Source organism: Drosophila persimilis, unplaced genomic scaffold (assembly GCF_003286085.1).
Source record: "Drosophila persimilis strain 14011-0111.01,24,50 unplaced genomic scaffold, DperRS2 tig00000606-arrow-arrow-pilon, whole genome shotgun sequence".
In the NCBI taxonomy this organism is placed as follows: Eukaryota; Metazoa; Arthropoda; class Insecta; order Diptera; family Drosophilidae; genus Drosophila; species Drosophila persimilis.
In genome coordinates, this window is record NW_020825324.1 from 802,042 (window position 1) to 821,384 (window position 19,343).

A 19,343-nucleotide genomic window follows, 5' to 3' on the forward strand; every position below is an offset into this window, starting at 1 on the left:
AGTCCTCTTATTTGTATGCACTTTTTGGACATGTTGGTGCTGCAAAAGCCGAAAGAAAATCTTTTCAATTTAATTATGTAAAAATATCAATGTATTTCATAAGATAGTCCTAGATGAGCGACCACGACGACATGAAATAAATATATACTAATTAAAACGAGGACCACCTTCAAGAGATAGCATCACACAAATCAAAAAAAAATAAAATATATATACGTATGTATATATATATATATTACAATTATTAGCATCTTTTCACTGTTAATTTTACGCTCAATGACGAGAACTTAATTACTAAAATTGGTATTGGCTTAAGTTTAAATTATTAAATAAATACAATTCCGATTGAAAGTATTATTACGCGAAAAAAAGATCGGAAACGGATGTGGACATAATTAATATGTGATGTGTTTGCGTTATTACAAAAAATATATATATATCTTTAATATATCGGTCTACACGATGAATTTATTTTATACCTATTTTGCACTCTGCATAATATATATATATATATACGCTTTCGTCTGTGCATATATATCAAATCTCTGAATGGGTGTGTGTTTGTGTGTGTGTGTGGTGGTTTCAGAACTAATATTTCTCTATTTACAACAAAAACGACACTGATATATGTGTGTGTGGGGGATGGGCTGAGGTGGGATGCCTCGGCGTGTATGATAAATTTAGGCAGCTATTTGGCATTTCTCATAATTTAACAATGAAGAAAAATATGTATATGTATATATATATATAAATTGTGTTTGTCCAAAATGGTCAGAGGATTGATGCACCTCCTGCTGCTGATTTGTACTTGGAATTGCTCCCGCTGTGTGCCCATATCCGATAGAATCACATCCGATCAGCGCCTGCGTGTCGTCGGCTGTTGCTGCTGCGATGTGGCGGCTCCTGATTGCTCTTGATTTCCGCCTCGATTGCGAACACTGTAACAGCTGATGGCTGTCATCATCATCCTGTGACTGGTGATGCCACTGCCGCCGCCGCTGCCATTGCTGTTGCTGCTGGGGCTCCCCGTGCCGGGTGGCGCTCCTTTTGCCACCTGCTGGCGACTGCTGCGCAGGGACCATCGTTTGTTCAGCTGCACAGCGGAGGCGGCCATGGCCGCCGTGTAAGCCCGGGTGCCAATGGCCAATGTGGGTACGACTATGTTGAGCTTTTTAGGCGAAGGCGGTGGCCGGGCAGAGATGGCACCCGCTCCATTGCATGACGATTGCAGACGCGTCGGCTTGCTAAACGGTGATGGTGTATTGGCGCTCCCGCTTGACCCTCCACCGGTCATGGCGGCATTCAGTGTACTCCGGCGCAGGCTGCGTCGCTGTTCGCGCTCTTGTTGGGTGCGCTTGAGGCGCCGACTGGCAGTACTGCCTCCGGAATTGCTGCTGCCACTGGCACTGGCGACGACGCTTTGTGTGCTGGTGGCTCCTCCTCCACCTCCACTATTGACATTCGCAGGCAATGGAGAAGCTGTCGCTCCATTCACGGCTGTGGCTTCCCCTCCCACTGTTGGGACGTTCCTTGTCCTGAGCGTCCGTTTGGTCATGTCCATGCCGCCGACACTGCAGATGGTGCTACGCAGCTGGCGCTTGTTCACAGTTCCTGCACCCCCGCTGATGGCTAGGGTCTGGCTGCGGCGAGTCATCATAATGGAACTGCTGCTGGTGTTGCTGCGGACGGTCCCATTGCTGTTCCCATTTCCGCTCCCGCTCTTGATGCTGCTGCTGGTCGCAGCAATGATGCTCTTGCGGGCAGCAATTACGACTGAAGAAGACGAGTTATTGCCCGCTCCTACTCCTGCACCTGCGGCTGCAGCTGCTCCTCCGATTGCAATCGCTCCTGCTCCTGCGCCAACAGCAGCATCTCTGATGGACGCGGCACTCAAGGACCTGTTCTTACAGTGCTTAAACACCTGTCGGAGCCGTGTCTGCATGTGCTGGTGATTCTCATTGGGCACATTCCGATATCGACGTCGAACAGGCGTGGCTGCCACTGATGCTGATGAGGCAGAAGCCAAATCATTGGCCAGAGCATTAGCCCGATCGAGGGATGCTTGTGGTATGCAGTCGACCTCCTGCAGTTTCTGGATCTGTTCGATGATATAATGGACGGCATGGGCATCCTCCTTGCGGATCTCGGCCACTGTTTCACGCACCTGCGCCATTGCTGTTGTTAGGCCTGGCTCTGGAGCGGATGTTGGTGTCGAGGGGAGGGTGGAGCTCACTTGATTGTCCTGAAGTGTGGGCGGTGACGGTGGTGATGACTCCTCCTCCTCGGGCTCTGGCTCGGGCTCCGGTTCCGGCTCTGTTTCCGTTCTTGTTGCCTCCTTCAAAGTGCTCCAACTGCTGGAAAATGCGAAATCCGTTTCACTGCAACTGGAACTGGAACTGGAACTGCTGTAGGTGGCCTCCATATGCTCCTGCTCCCGCTGCAGTTGCTGCTCCCGCTCCAGAGCCACCTGCTCCTCCTCGGCCCGCTCCTGCTGCAGCAAAGCATTCAATTCCAACAGCTCCGATGGCTCTGGCTCCTTAGCGGTCGTCTCTTCTTCCTGATGCGCCTGCTGCTGCTGTTCCACGTACTCGGATGGCGTCCAAGTCTCCTGCTCTTGCTCCTGATCCTGTGGCTGGTGCGGATGCAGCTGATGCAACTGCTCTCGTCGCGTCTCCAGCTGTGTGAGGGAATACCCCTCCTGCTGCTGATAGTGCTGCTGTTCCTGTATGATCTCCTGCATGCTGCGATCATCCATGGCTGCAGCAGAGGCCGCCTCCGCCTCGGCAGCAGCTGCCGCCGACCGGGAACGTGCCTCTTGCTCCTGTTCGTTGAGGAGCGTGTTGTAGGATTCGGCGAAACTGTAATCGGAGCCCAGGCAGCCCACACTGGAGCCGTAGCTGCCGAAGCTGCTCTCCAAATGCTGCTCCAAATGATGCTCCAGTTCGGTAAGCTCTCGGACTGCTCCTCCTCCGCTGGTGGAGCTGCTGCTGCCGCTTGAGGGGGCAGGAACCGAATGTCCGTACATGGCGGCGCGATCAATGAGGGTCCCATTGGAATAGTGATGCAAATGATGCTCCTCTTCCAGAATGACCACATTTTCGCCTGCCTCCGCCTCCAGCTGGTGCTGTTGCTCCACCAATCCACGCCAGGGATACACTCCTGTAGTGTTGGATTTCCGCCACATCTTGCGATGATTGTGCAGACTCCGCTTGAGACGTTGGGCATCGTAGGAGAATCGCGGTAGCCGCTGCTGCAGCGCAGCTGCAGCCGCAGCCGCATCCGACTCGACTGCCACCTGTTCGGCAGGTTCGATGGCTTCACCCTCGATATATTCGTCGGCATCATCCTCCTCCCGCTCGTCCTCCTCGTCGATGGCATAGTAATCAAAATTGCGAAACGGCTCCGGCGGCAGATGCCGCTTCGCCAAGGCACTGTATGGGGCATCCAGAATGTAGTCCTCCTCCTCGATGCAGTGAGCTGGATCTGGACAGCTGTTCTCGCTATCCATTGCACTGTCCTCGTCGTCGGCATCCAGCAGGGCATCCACATCCACTTCCATATCCATATCGCAGGCATCTCTGCGTGCCGGCGGGCCATCGCAGGGAGATGGTATGGGGGAGGTCTCCTGGGAGGAGCCAGATGTCGTCGACGATGGTGTTAGTATCACAGTTACCACGGACGTATTGTCCGCACGCATTTTTTTCGATGCCCACGTCTTGAGGGCCCGATCGACAAGGGCTTTGCTGGGGTTCATCACATCCTGCTCGTTGAGGATCTCGCCAATGAGATGCTGCTTTCGGACAGCGTCCACTGCCTCCTGGGCCGTCACCACATTCCAGAGGCCATCGGTGCCAAAGATAAGGCATCTGCGACAAACCAAAAAGGACAAACAATACATTAACATTCGGTTAATACGGTTTGTGGCAGGGACTCACCTAAACATGTTCGGGTCTATTTTAACAACCTTAACATCCGGATCAGGACTCACAACGAACTCCTTGCACCGTGAATTGTAGCTCCAGAGATCGCCCAAGGAGCGGGCCACTGCCAAAAAGGGTATATCGTCGATAACCGTACGCCGACGGATGGGACCACGATGCTGGGGATCCCGTGGCCGATTCCAGACCACACGCGGCACACCACTCTTGATGGCCACCATACCGCCGGACCGCTGGATGCGTGACTTCTCCTCGTGCGACTCCGGTTTGTGGTCGGTCGTCAGCTGTTTGGCCCGCCACTGGCGTTCGTTTGGCTGCTGGTAGCCCAGCACAATTCCCGAATCACCCACATGACCGATGTAGATCTTCTCGCGTCGCATAAATGCCACCGTTGCCGTTGTGCCAGCCGTGCTCAGGTGTCCGTTGGCGGTGCGTGGCCATTTCTCTGCAGGAAATCAAAAAATAAAAAAAAAAAAATAATAATAACAGAATGGAATGAGGTGGGTGTATGAGTGTACAAGTATTTGTTTGTTATTCCGGTCAGAGGGCATACGGTGGAAATGGGGACACTTATTTTTTCCTCTTGGTTTTCTCTTTTGTCTTGTCTCTTTTTTGTTGTTGTTCGTTTTTTTAGCTTCTTTTCTTTAATGGCCGTTGCGTTTTTTGAAACGCCTTCACGTGTGTGTGCATGTGTTTATGTGTGTCTATAGAGTGGTGCTGCTCGAACTCATTGGGGGCCAACGCATACCAACACTCGCAGCGGGGTTGCCATGCTTGGCGAGAGTACAGCCATATGGCAAGGCCTGTGGAATATTCCATTCCCGCTATGTTGTTGCTGTGTTGTGTGTATGTAGAGAGCGCGCCAGAAACACAAACACACACATGCACACATTTTAAGCGGATGGGGTTTTTTGTGTGTGTGTGTGTGTGGGCAGACAATAGAGATGAGCGTAAGTTGCGATTGTTGAGTCATTGTTGCACATGCAATTACTAGAGGTGAACAAATGTGAATATAATGATTCTTTTCGCGGATTTCATATCAACAAGTTTTGAATGGGGGTCGCGGGCAGTGCTGTATCCTCATCACTTTCCGATGTGCGTGACCTGACACGACCCAGTGAATATTCCGTGACTCAATGCTGCCCATCTCTATTGCCGTCTGCTTTGGTTTATAATTATCGTTGTTTTTCAGCTCTCGTTCGCTCTCTCTCTCCTCTTTCCACGGCCTTTGCCGTTGTGTTTTTTCTGTGTAATTATTTGTGTGTGCTGCTGCTCTTACCTTGCTCCCGCCACATTGCAAAGTGCGTGGCTATGTAGCCCTCGCGTATGGCTTTCAGCACATCCTCATCGTTGTCCGACCAAAACTGCTTCTGCCTCACAATCTCCAGCATCAGGTGTTCCTTGGCAAAGAGGGCCGCCTCGGGTCCGCCATGCCCATCATAGATCCCAAAGAAGGCGTACTCCAGCTCGTGGGTGAGCGGCGACTCCTGGTAGGCCACAGAGAATTGATCCTCCATGTATTTGCGTCCTCCCTGGCTGCATTGTCCCGTAACCCGCATATTAACGCCCAGTGTGGAGCTGGGTGTGGGCGAGGATTCGATGCTGGGTGTACTGCTGGGGCTGCGGCTGTCGCCTGTGCTGCCGTTGCTGCTACTGAGGGCTTCGGTACGGGGCGGTACTATGGCCTTCGGTTTCCGTTGACGACTCTGTGCCCCACCGCCGCCGCGGGAACGGGCATCCATGTCCAAGGCTGCAGCGGTGCTGCGACAACGCAGTGTTTTGGTGGTAAACGAGGGCGACGGCCTCGATGTGTGTGAATCCTCGGCAAATAAATCGAGCTCCTCTTCCTGTGTGGTCTCCTCGCCAGTCGAAAGACTGCCACATGCGGTGGCGGTGGCGTCGGCTGCTAGTCCCGCCTCAACAGCATTCGTTTCCAGTGCTGGTTGATGGTTGCCGATGAGGCGAGAGCAGCGCCGGGCCGACCCAGAGCCCTGTGTCAGTGGGGGGCACATTGCTGGCTGCTGCTGCCGGGGACTGACAGCGAGGCATGGCGTGGTGGATGAGGGTGAATCCGTATAGTAGTTGATGATGTCGTACTCCAGCTCGGTCGTCTTCACGGCAGGCACTGCCTGTGGAACAGCTGGCACTGTGGCCTGGGCTGTATGCTGTATAGCAGCTATTGATATGGGCCGCACCACTGACCGTTCGATTGCGGATTTGATGAGGCATCTGTTTTTTGCGGCTATGGCGCTGCTGATACTGCTTCTGTTGCCTTGCAATGATGTCGTCGCCGATGCAGATAGGGACGTACAGGTGGACGTTGCTCTAGTTGTTCGCACTGTGGTCGTCGCTTGCATGGTGGGCCACATTTTTGTTTATATTATTGCGGCCGATGCGAGGTTCTTCTTCTTCCTCCTGCCTGCTGGTGCTGCTTCGTGGATGTTGTTGTTGTGTCCAGATGTTGTTGGAGTTGTTGCTGTTTTGCTAGTAGATGTCTTCCATCCGCAGTGTTGTAATTTCTGATGACATTTGCCACTAGACGACAACCGTAAAATAAAACGAGCCAAACGGACTGACTGGCAACTCCTCGCTTATCGAACCGACTGTTGTCCCGTTCTAACATGGAATCCGCCAGCCAATACAATGTGTGCTGTGCTGTCGCTGGGGGTTAAAGCGAGACGCCTACTGTGCGTCTCGGCTATACTATTTGCCTTTCCTTTTACTCTGGGCGTGTGTGTTTGTCGGTTTGTTTGCCTTGTCCGTGTATGTATGCGTGTGTTCCCTCTATGTAGCTTTTAATTTGTACTGCCTGTCCATCGCCGCCAAATTGCTTTTCTGCTTCTTCTTGCTCTTCGAATCGAGCATATACTGTTTGTTCAAATTCAATTTGTAATAATATAGCTGAGAATGGGGGGGGATACACCTTATATCGGGTATTCTCTAGGATAGAACTCAATGCCACAGCTGAGGCTCACAGTTTCACCTTGGCGCTGGATGTACAGGGATATACAGGGTTTTGATTCGTTGTCTGTGATGGGTTGGATAAAGAGCGCGCGCCGAAGATACGAAACTCGTTTACACCGTGTCTCTTCCTCTTCTTAAATCGCATAGGTGGTGTTGTTGTTGCAGCGTCGTTTTCTATCACTGCCGTTCTTCTTGTTTTCAATCATTTTCGTTCGTTCAGAGGTTTTGGATTTACACAATTTTCAAGTAATAGGCACGTACACAACACACACAAACGTACACACACAATAAAAAAAGTACTCAGTGGAAGTGTCGACAACAAAAACAAAGACGAGAAACCAAATAGAAAGCAACCGAACGAATTACTACACATTTGCTACATAACGGACGGAAAAAGAGGGTATGGACAACACGCAAAACGGCCCAGAAAGTGCAGCGCATGCAAGGTGACAGTCACCCCATTTGCCCAATGTACCATGGAGACAAAAAGCCGATTTTGAGGTGAGGTTCGTACGAACCTTGCAATTTGCCTTGACTGCTTTTGCCTGTTGCCCATACCCCCTTTTATAGCCCATTCAAAATTACTACTCATTTTTGCGTCACATGTGCGAGCACTTATTGATTAGATATACGGTCTGACCGTCGGAAATATACCGAAATTGCGTCACAAATTACAAAACATACCGTAAATATACTGACGAATTTTTATTCCAGATCCATCATATTCCTCGATTTTGCTACTCGGCTCAATCTTACTAGCTAGCTAGAACCTTTAATTCTAAACACATAGTTTTATACGATTGATGAATCAATTGTCTACAAGATTGGTTTATTCTAGGTATTCCCTCTTATTGCATTGTGTTTAAAATAAGGTTTATGCAAAACAAGTCAACATTTTTGTTGAAAAACAGATCAAGTCCCCAAAAAATGAGAGCAAATCCCAACAATAACAGACGTATAGTGGTGACCTGTAAACAGACCAGGGTTGCCTGCTCGTTTTTTTCCCGGCAGATCCTGCTTGTTTTGAAGGCCAACTGTGGGGAATTCACGATATTTTAGAAATGCGTTTAGCTTTTTTAAGCTATTTTAATGTTGTCACCGGTGATATACCATTTTGTATCGATATTTTCCAATACCGCCACTAGTTCACCAGATAATTGAAAAATTCTACATTAGGTTGACGTTTTGTCTATCAACAAAATCTTGTGCGCTTAGAAAAAATGTAATTCGAGCAAATTTGGAGTAGCCTAAAATATAGCGATATTCATTTAATAAAATGGGAGTTAATCCCGCAGAGCTAGATGAGCTAACGGAAATACTGCAAAAAACCTTAAATATCACTTTAATAAAATATTGAAAATGTTCAGCTATCATTCGTTTCTTCAAATTAAAAACAGTCATGTTATTTTTCCTTTTGAAAAAAAAAAACAAAAAGGTGGCAACGAGAAAATATTGAAAATATCGGTGTGGTTTCAGTGTTGACTTTCTTCGATAGCGATATTATTTAGCTTCCAATTTCTGGTGTGCCCATGTGCTTATGAATATTTGTAATTGAAGTCTATTCAATATATTGCACCCTCGCAGTATGACCGTACTTACGGACTTCTTTCAAATTCGAGATGCGTAATTTTACCGCCACGATCATCCAGCCAACAATAGTTGATTACGTATTAAAAACCGTCCCGACCAAATTTATTTATTTATATATATAATTTCATAGACCTTAATGACTAGACGATTATTTGTATATTGTTTCCCGCTCTAAGATTTCGACCTAATTGTGGCCGCAAAATAAAGTGTCCGAATTTTTCTTGGCACACATTTAGTTAAATTAACGTCAAATAATTTACTCTATTTGTAAGATTTAAATAGAATGTTGGCACAACGGCTTGTATGGTCTGCCGGCATGCAACCCTGCAGACCTACCGGCAAACAGTGATGCGCACCTCTCTGAAACCCGAAATCGATTACCGATACATTGTAAAAAACAACCAAATCTCCGTATTAATTCCAATATTTTATCTGCCAATTCATTTTCCTTGAGTGAGTACCATTTTTCTGGCCCTCCTAGTGCCAACCAAAGATATATCTACCCAGATCGACTACTCAAACACGGGCATCACTGTTGCCAGACGCGGCCTGCCAGATGTCGTCTGCCAGACGCCGCCCAGTTCTGACCAATAGCAGGCCGGCCCGACAACGTTATCGGAATTTTCGGGGCTCGTGCGGCTTCACAAACTCAGTGCACGTCACTTTAACAATAATATTCGAACAGTCAACGAGCTGAGTTCAGGCTTTTGTACCGGAAAGAAGTGTTTCAATCAGTAAAACAAGGCGAACACGACGAGTGCGCTTAGCGGTAAACACAAAACCTCACACAAATCCCACATACATAAATGCAATTTTTTTGCGGCAAATTACAATCTAGGAAATAAATCAGTTCTGTAAATCGGTCGGTGACGTTTTTTTTTTGCCGTGTTGAATATACTTTATGTATATTTATTTTTTGTTCGTTCTGAAGTGGCAAGACGCGGCGTGCTAAATTCTTATTGCGTGCAAAATTGCTGGAAAAAGGAACTTTGCCATATATCCCACGCGCACACACAACACATGCACACAGAGCAGAGCCATCCCATGCATTAGGCCAACCAAAAATTTTGGGGTTTTTTCTGTCAAATTTTGTACGTTTGGTCAATAGCATTATTTTACAAAAAAAGTAGGTTTGATTTTCCGGTGACAGTTGTTCAATTTTTGTGATAAAATAATACAAAACGGAAGGCAGCCAAGTTTTACTGTAATCATTGTTAGCCAAAAAGATCGCGCGCGCAATTGCAATAAATTGCAAATAATAATTCAGGTAAGTGCTAAATTCTGCCCAAAAGGCAAGTGAATATGTGAGTGTGTGAGAATGTTCTCAGGTCTTGGTCGGTGGGTGGTGGGCAGAGGGATTGTGCAATGTACGTGTATAATTATTGGGAACGCTGTATCGGGGCACTGCATTGTGTAGCCGACCAAAAAAGCACGCCGAATTCCCATAGTGCGCTGCGATGCGGTGCGGCTTTTGCACGGAGACACACAAACACGAGAGCTCCTGGTGTCGCACCAGCACCAGAAGTGCGAAAGAGATGAAAGACATTTCAGCACTGCAGTTTCGCTGCCGCAGTCAGCGTCGCTGCCCACGCACTGTTTGCGAATTTGGGGTTTTAGTTATTTTTGTTGGTTTTTAATCGAAATTGAAACATGAAATATGCATAAATGGTATAATAGTTTGAGAAGAGGCGTACAAAATCAAGTTTTCGCTTCAGTGACGTCAGCGCGGGCATTTCGGAAAAAAGGTAGACCGCCTCCAGCTCCGAGCTCCCCCGCGACTTGTACAATTCTTTTGAATATTTCGCCTAATCCGATCTGTTGTCTGGCTAATTTATTCATAGAAGTCGGCAGCGCAGCAATTATGGTCGTCTGTGGTTTCCGTTTTGTGTTTTCTTGTTTGGAAGTTTCCAGACCCTGTCCACACAATATTTTGCCCCAAGATTGATATTTGGATAATTGTGGTCGGAGGGATGGGGGATGGGGGAGTGCAATTTATGTAAAATTAGTCATTAGAAAGAGGTACATAGGTACAATCCACACATACATATGCACATCTGTACATCTATAATCATATATATGTACATATATGACATTGTTGTACAGATTTGACAGATGTCTCGTTTTATTTACAAATGGATAAAGATACCCTTTCTTTTAACTTCAGTATTCATTATATATTTCCATTAGTACTACTACTAATTCCGAATATTTCATTGTATGTGTTTTCAACTGGATTAAATATCAAAATTTAAGAATCCCTCTTTTGCGGTAAAGGAAATTCGAACTCTGACTCTAATTAGTCACTAGCGTGGATACTGCTCCTCAGGTAACTGAAAGGGTACACGGGGGAAGTCTATGATGGTAATTTCCGACAGATCCGACATATTGTCGGGGCATGAGGATAGGAGCCTTAGGCGGTAGTGAATGATAAAATCGCGCGTTTTCCCGCTCGCCACCGCGTGAATGGCATCGAATTGCAAAAAGCTCTGTGGCCCGTAATGAAAGGAAACATGAATACGCATGCAATAGCGGGAAATTCTATTACCTGACGGTGCAGTCGCTCTCTCTCTCTCTCTCCCTATCTCTCCATCTCTATCTCTGTGTGTGTGTGTCTACTCAGGAGAGGAAACGCGTGTCCGCCTGCCATTTATAATTTCATTTCCCTCGCACACATACAAAGTTTCGCGCTTAGATTTTTGTTTGTATTAATAATTATGATATTTCCTGACCCTTTTGTCCGGCTCTTCTGTGCATGTGTGTGGGTGCGTGTGACGGAGAGGGACAGAACGTCTCCGTTTGTCCAACTGTCAATGCAATTTCTAATTGACTTATGAGGAAAGCAGAAGCAGAGCCATTGCTGGCTCCCAGCTCTGCCGTCACCAGTCAATCGCTCATATGTGAGTGCGTCTCGCTATGTGTATGCGTGTGTCAGTATGCCCACTCCCAATTGGATTGATAATAATTGTTGCTTGTCTTGTGAGATTTCTCTTCTTGAATTATTACCGATTGGCATTTAGCATTTGTAACCGTTTCAGTTTATCCCCTTCCTCTCTCACTCCCTCCGCCCGTGACTAGCAAAGAGCCCCTCTAGTGCCACCCCTCTGTCTCTCTCTCTCTCTCGCGCTCTCGCTGTCTCGTCTTACTAAAGTGCATTTATTTGCTATTTGTTTTTCGCTTTTTCTCTGTTTCTTTGGCTAATAAGCAATGCCATGGGCGCGCGCAAAAGTATGCTACTACAACAAAATGAGCATCGAGGTCCAGTCGCTCATTGGAAAGGGGGCGGGGGAGGTTATGGTGTGGTGGGAATGTGAGTCCTTGGATTGAGCCTTGAATTTGAATTAGTTGTTGTGTTCGTTCTCCTCCTTTGCTTGCTTGCTTGCGCGTCCTTGGTTAACGGTTATGGCCACACTCAACTGGCTGTGTTAGAGGGAAATGGCTATCGAGCTGGCCTCAAGGCCATGCAACGTTGCTGTTGGGATGCTGGGATGCTGCCACTGCCACACTTGCTCTTGCGCTTTTGCTCCAGCTCTCTCTCTCTCGCTCTCTGTCTCTTTCTGTCTTTCATTTCCTCTCTTGCGTTGCAGTATTGCACGCTAATTGGTTGCAGTGGTGTGGGTGTGGGTGCGGGTGCGGGTGGGGGGGGGTCTGACGTCCATCCAGCTCTGATATTTGATTTGTAATACTCCTTGTACGTATGTACGGGTCTGGCTCTGTTGCCCTGTTCTATAATTAAGTTTTGAGGCCTGGGCTGATGGATGGCTGATGTGTGAGGGGCCCTGTCCCCGCTCCGCCTCCCTCCACTGCCGCCCATAAAAGTATGCAGCAGCCAGCCTCCAATGCGCCTGCGTTTATGTGTGGGATATGTGTGTGTGTGTGTGTGTGTGTGGGCTGGTGTTTCTGCAGTGCCTAACCCGATTATGAGCCGCATTTTTAATTACATTCCCCCTTCCCAGATACGAAATGTGCAACAAGATGTTAATTATTACTTTTCTCTCTCTCTCTCTCCCCCACAGTGGTGCTCATCGTTTCTCACTTTCGTTGCAGTTACCGACGATTCAGCAGCAGATAGACAGCAGCTAAATTGCAATCACAATTAAAGCGTAAAAGAAACAAACAACAAAAGCCACAAAATGTCTGACCGAAAGGCTGTCATCAAGAATGCCGACATGAGCGAGGAGATGCAGCAGGATGCTGTCGACTGCGCGACACAGGCCCTGGAGAAGTACAACATTGAGAAGGTGAGTGGAGGGCGGTAAAAAGGCATTACCAAAGAGGAGGGTGGCAGGGCTGCGAGGGAGGAATATTGCAAGACCAACAGGTGTGCGATGTGTTGAGAACGTGGCATAGCGGGGCATTAGCGGGGATTTGTTGTGCTGTACTGTGCTGCTGCAACTGCTGGTTGCAAGTGCAGGCAAGGAGGCGCCAATTATCTCGGATTTACTTTTGTGCGGGGACTTGCTCCACAAAAGCCCTAACGAGTGGTTTTCATTGAGGGACTTATTTTAGATGGCAATATTAAAGGTTGTTTCGTTGTGTGGTGGAGGGGGGGGGGCTAAAAATATAAATATCAAAAGCAAATTCCCTTAAATCCCCAGATGGTCATCCATTCATTAAATTTCCATTTAAATAAGGAGAAAATTAAGAGATGTTTTTCGATGTTTAAAAACGGGAATTCTAATTTTCAATCAAAGGAATTTTCAATTTGTATTTAATGTTTGATAAATTTAGGATACGTCGTCGTTTTTACGTCTTTTCGGTACCGTCCTCGTTTTATTTCTCTGCTTGTCTCTTCCTTGCTCTTCGTCTTCGTGTTGGCATAATCGTTGCTCGACGTTCTTTTTAGTGATGGGATCATCGTTGCTCGTCGTTCTTTTTAGTGATGGGATCATCGTTGCTCGTCGTCTAGGGATCTTATCTTCATTTGGTATTTTGTGTGGTACACCAACCCACATATATACATTATACTCTTATATTAAAGGAAAAACGGTCCGGAATGGAGTATATTTCTAGTCCCTTGATATAAGGTGAATTTTCAATGATGATCTGCTTTGAATAGAGGCAAAAAATCGCCGAAAATCTACTAAATGTATGCACAAAACAGAGAACCCTTTATAGATAAATCTACGATGCAATGAAATGTCCCTTAATTAAGGTTTTATTTAGAAGGAAATTCTCCATGAACCCATGTTTGACTTTAGTAAAGGGATTAGTAATGACTCAATTTAAAGAAGAGGGGAAAATTCCCATGAATCATCTTTAAGACTAGGGAAAATTCGCTTGTCTGCTCCTTAAAGCAAAGAAATGAATCTCTTCTGTGACTGTCGCTTAAAGAAATATTCCCTAGAAATAATCATGACCTATGTGTGAGGCGTGTGTGTGTCGAGGGGGGGAGGCGTAAGGAGAAGTACTGACCATCGTTAAGGGCTGTTCAAGGCCCGGCCGCAGACGAAGGGAACGGAAGGAATGACAAACAAGCTAGAAGCAGTGGGGTGGGGACGAGGGGGAGAGGTACAAGACTAATAAGCTCTTGATTTAGTCTTTGAATAAAAATAAAAAATAAAACGGCAGCAGCAACAGCAACAAAATCTGTAAACAATGTCAACAACAGCAGAAGAGAAGTCGAAGAAATGGAATAATCAATAGGGGTGCTACGTGAGTGCGAGGGGGACAGACACACACCGACACAGACACAGACAAATACACTGATAAAAACGTGCTCTGGTCAAAGTGTTTGTGTTTGCGTGTGGGTCAGTGAGCGACCAAGAGCAGCAGCAGCAGCAGCAGGAGCAGGAGGTGGTGGTGGAGGAGGCGGAGATGGAGGGAATGGCCATCAACTAACGGTGCCTTTGTCAATGCCAATGACAGAAGACAGAGACAACCGAGCAGCGGTACACACAGCGGGATAGCGACAGAGTAGGAGGAGGAGGTGGAGGTGGAGGTGGGGAGTAGGAAAGGTCCTTGAAAGGCAAAACGCAAAAGTAAACTTGAAATCACAGCGGAAGTGGCGAAATAGTGGGTAAGGGGATAGTGGTAGTCAGCAAACTGCACGACGGAGAGGGGGGGGGGGGGGGGGGGGGGAGAGAGAGGGAATAATAGGTAATGCTGGTTAAAGAGGGTGGGGGGGTGTACGGGGAGAGAGAGAGAGAGCGCTAGATAGAACAGCTAATTGAGCAGTAAAAGCAGTAATAAGCACTCTCTTCGCTCTTCGCTCTCCCGCTCCCACTCCTCTCTATAGATACACCCACGCAGGTGTTTTGCACACAGCTCCCTCCCCCTTATTTCGCGCCTACCTCTTGTTGCTATAAATAAAACACACACACCCACATACACGTACACAATCACACGATTGATTGCCTTTTGTTGCCGTCCTTTTCTATCGCACTAGCTTGGGGCTTCTGAGGGCTCTGGGGCTCCGGTGCTCCGGTGCTCTGGCTCCTGGTTCCCCGTGGGGGGAGTTTGACACTCCTCTAGCAGTTCCGTCACTCCCTCTCTATCCCCCTATGTACTTCCTGTCAATTCTGCTACTATTTGGAGTATTTCTGTACCTATTTTCGGTTCTTCAACTTTCTTGCTTTTTTAACTCTTCCTCCTGCTCCTCTTTCTTCTACTCTTTCGCTTGCCAGTCTTCCCACTCCTTACGCCTTCTACCCTTCCTACCTCTTCTCTTTGTTCCTACCTACTCCTCCTCCTCCTCCTCTTCCTGCTGCTCTTCCCTTACTTATTGCATAATAAGTTTGTCATTCTGTCTCTGCCTGTATCTGTCTCTCTCTTTCCAAGACTGTGTCTGTGTCTGTGTGTGTGTGTTTTTCTGTGTGTCTAGGTTTGGTTTTTTTGCGGTAATTAAATATGAATTTCTGTTGTTGGCGGAACACAAATTTAATTGCTTCGATGAAAATTGAAAAATTATACAATACACACACAAAAACAACAACAAAAGGAACAGCAAAAGGGAAAGGCAAACAAAGGCAAAAGAGTGAAAGATGGCGACACCTTTTAACCTTTTTTGGACCACCGAATAAAATATCCTCCTCCATTATGGTGGGGGGAAACCTTATTTCAGTGAATCTCTACGAGCCGATCAATCCTGAAGCCAACAGATCCGATCCCTATAGATGTTCCGAAACTCTGTAGAGTTCTCCGACGTTTTTGTGACCCTGTATATGGCATCGACAGATTTATGGTACAAATGGTACATATCTCATGCTTTGGCGAGTTTCATGCCATTCGCTTATGGGAACATTGGAGGAGGCAAATGTTGTGAGGCAAACGAAAACAAATCCTCGAACTCCTTTCGATCGGATCGATATCATATGTACATATGACCTGCTTACGGGGGCAGGTGCTCTTTCTCTCCCCCTCGTTCATAGAGCGGCAGGCAATCTGCTTTCGAAGCTGATTATAACTTCAAAAAATTCCCTGCCAAATCGAGGGGGGGGGGGGGTGTGTTGGGGGTATCCATTAGATACGCAACTAATACTACCGCTCGCACAGTGAGGTTTGAGAGGGGGTGGGGAGTGGGGAGGAGAGGGCACACAAGGGTTAAGCTTCTTCTAGCCGATGCTTTTTTTGTTTTGTTTTTTGCTGGGATTCTACTTACTGTATTTCGTATTTTTAGGGGCAAAAGCGGTTGTAGCGGTGTCGGTGGCGGCGGCAACCTTTCGAGCAGCTTAAATATCGTATCCATTGGCATTATGCCTGTGTATCTGTGTGTGTGTGTGTGTGTGTGTGTGTGCGCGCGAGCGCCTTGACTGCGGCAGAGATTTAAAGGCAAAGCCCTAAAATAATCCAACAGGAGGGCCAACAGCAGCAGCAGCAGAAAAAAAAATATCAATGAATTTCCATTATTCTGCTTCAAGTTTTAAAAATAAATTTAATTAGGTTTTTTGTGTGTCCGCCTTGGCTCTCAATTACACCCTATCTCCAGCCCCTCTCTCTCATTTTCCATCCTTCTATCTATCTATATCTAGCTCCCTTTTTGTATGATGTTATCCTTTCATTAGTTTTTATGTGCCACACACAAAGCCGCAGAGCTGCCGCAGTCACAGTCATAGTCACAGTCGCAGCCGCGAATGCAAACAAATGGCCAAACATTTTATTACAAAATATTTTTGTCCCTTCCCGACCCCCCAACCCCCCACTCCACCCCAACAAATTGTAGTTTTCCTTCCCTTTTGCCCCCCCGATTGTTTTTCTGCGTGGCCAAAAATGTTTAATCAATATGCGGACAGAAAATGGAATATTCGCATGTAAATATTGAAGAAGTATCCATCAGATACACAGGAAAAACAACAGATACATATTCACATTGATTGACACACATTCCTCGTTTTGATTGGTTGCTGGGGTGGATTGCGCGGCAGGGGGGGGGAGGGAGTTACGGGAGCTCCTGCCCAAAAACGGTTTCATAAATTTGAAACATTTTCCCGAGCAAATCCAGAGTGAATCGCTCGGGGCGGATGTAGCCGCTCGCTTAGGGAACATTCAAAGGGATTTTGAGCATGCACATACGGACATCCATAGGTGTGTCCTTTCGCTTATGGGACAATTTGTTTCCTTTCGTAGGCGAGCAATACTGCCGCTCCACAGATTGATGCATGTCTAAAAATCTGCCATAGAAAAAGGAAGGACTGGATGGCTGGAATAACACATGTCCAAAATAGCAAAAGGTACATTATTATTCACGAAACGAAACTCCTTCGCGAATGTGTGACAGCCTATAGGTGGGCGCTTGCCGGGCGGGCTGTGTGTCAAAATGTTGAGTTGCCAAAACAAAAAATTCCATGGCATTGCTAAGCGATGGGAATGGTGTGCGACGCTCTGGAGTTTTGCAGTTGCAGGAGCTGGTTTGTGTGCCCCAAACCGAAATTGAATATAAAACAATCAACTTTATATTGTCGTCTGACACGACATTCGGCGTGGGCACACGCACGACACACAGCAACAAAAGAACACCCAACAAAAGGAATAGAATGGCCAAATAGGCGATCGTTTCGTGGCAAGAATGGAACGAGAATAATGGCCAACGTCATGATGCCTAAGCAGAAATCGTAACATTGTTCTTGAACAAACAACAAAAAATACAGAAGGAAGGTTATAAGAAGGGAAGGATTGAATAATATCGATGAAAATATCGATGAAAGAACGATCTAAGAACGATCTATGAAGAAAATTCATAGATGAATGGAAGGAAGATGATTGTATGGGAGCGTAGCCAATGGGGTGGGGGGGAGCTATCACTGTACTCCAACTTTTTTTTTCTAGCTTTTCTGTTTGTTTTTGTTTCTGTAGGTTACGGGGTTAAGTTTACGACTGCACAGCACACACCCACACCTCATGCCACCCGAAAATGGTGACCGAATAGAATCCTATCGACGCTCCCACCGCCGCCCTTTAATGTTTTGATTTTTCCCCTCAAGTTTTAGGGGTTTCTTTTTTGTATCATTATGCGACTTAAAATACTCAAGATTTCATGGAAACTTTTCAACTACTTGCCACATTTGTGTGTGTGTGCGAGTGTGAATGTTTTGCGTAACCCTGGCTTTTATGCCATGTTTTAGGCCAAACGGGAATGCAACTCTGGCAATGACCTTTGACATTTGCAACGCCGTTTAAGCTGCAGACGCGTATCCCCAGCCAAGCGAATGTTCATCCTTCCGCTCCGTTCTGATGCAATCCTGCTGCGTCTCTGCCGCTGCATTTCCACATTCTTCCTTCTCAAACGCTTTGCTCTCTCTCTCTCTGTTTGCCGCAGTGGCTCTAAAACTGTTGCTCTAATTGCTGAATTCTTTGACCCACAAACAAAAACGCAACAATCCATAACGTAACTCATTAGCAAACCAGAAGTTTTGCGCCCCCCTTTCGCCACCTACCCCCTCCCCCCCCCGACACACACTTACGATTTCCTTTGTTACCTCCGCTTCTTGTTACCCCCTTCTCGAGTCCTCCTGCGGGGCCAAGACCAAGCATTTTCAGTTGTTTTGAGGTCACTATTTCGGGGGTCGATGGTTGTCCTAGTGACAGACGACGATTACGACTGTCGCATGGAATGGGGAATGAACTGGAAGAGTGTGTGTGTGTGTGCGTGTGTGTGTGAGTGTGGCAGGGCATTTTATTGCCGCCGCTCTTTCCCTGCTGTTAATTCCAACAAACATTTGACAGCCACTTGTGTGTTGCTTGTTTCCGTCCGTTTGGGGAAATTTTTGTTTCGTTTTTTCCCTTCACAAACTGATTTTTTAAACAAAAAGCATGCTAAATTTGTAAAATTTTAATAAATTAAATCCTTAATAAACACAGGGATTTTTCAAGGGGGGAATAGAGCTTATTTTGAATATTAATTTCGTGTACAGTCCGGGCAAAACGTGGCGAGGGTACGAGTTCCGAGTTCCCATCTCCCTCTTCCCGTCTACCCTTATGTATTTTGATGGGTATCATGAAATTGCCATAAGGGGTATCCAGAAGTCGAGAACCGCGTGCTTCTACACGGCGGGGGATTTCTTGAACTTAAAATTTATCTTCTCTTATCCTAATCTCTCTCTCTTTTTTTTCTTTTATATTTTTGTAGGACATTGCCGCCTATATCAAGAAAGAATTCGACAAGAAATACAATCCAACTTGGCATTGCATTGTGGGACGCAACTTTGGATCGTATGTGACACACGAGACGCGCCATTTCATTTATTTCTATTTGGGCCAGGTGGCCATACTACTGTTTAAGAGCGGTTAAAGTATTGTCGAGTCGGATGCGGTGGTGGTCGGGCGGCTGATGGCCGAGCAGCAGCTGTTGCAGCAACACCAACAACAACAACATACACAACATCAACACCAGCAACAGCAGCATCCATCAGTGGACGA

The 19,343-nt window shown here is 46.8% G+C and overlaps 2 protein-coding genes across 3 annotated transcripts; one reads left to right on the forward strand and one right to left on the reverse strand.

Annotated features, from left to right (window-relative positions):
• Positions 1–253: 253 nt before the first annotated feature.
• On the reverse strand, positions 254–7,144 carry LOC6597435 (microtubule-associated protein futsch). 2 transcript variants are annotated; one of them, XM_002022441.2, is made up of 3 exons: positions 5,218–7,144; positions 3,936–4,383; positions 254–3,866 (listed from the first exon to the last, which is right to left on the reverse strand). In XM_002022441.2, the coding sequence occupies exons 1-3, from the start codon at positions 6,305–6,307 to the stop codon at positions 857–859; spliced, it is 4,548 nt and encodes a 1,515-aa protein (XP_002022477.1). In that variant the 5' UTR covers positions 6,308–7,144; the 3' UTR covers positions 254–856. The 2 variants fall into 2 exon arrangements, with proteins under 2 accessions (XP_002022477.1, XP_026846370.1); XM_026990569.1 differs by lacking the exon at positions 5,218–7,144 and adding an exon at positions 4,457–4,523 and having other exon boundaries at positions 255–3,866.
• A 5,478-nt stretch (positions 7,145–12,622) lies between these two features.
• Positions 12,623–19,327, forward strand: LOC6597436 (dynein light chain 1, cytoplasmic). The gene is made up of 2 exons (XM_026990568.1): positions 12,623–12,730; positions 19,054–19,327. Exons 1-2 carry the CDS (start codon positions 12,623–12,625, stop codon positions 19,213–19,215), a joined length of 270 nt encoding a protein of 89 aa, XP_026846369.1. The 3' UTR covers positions 19,216–19,327.
• The last annotated feature ends 16 nt before the right edge of the window (positions 19,328–19,343 follow it).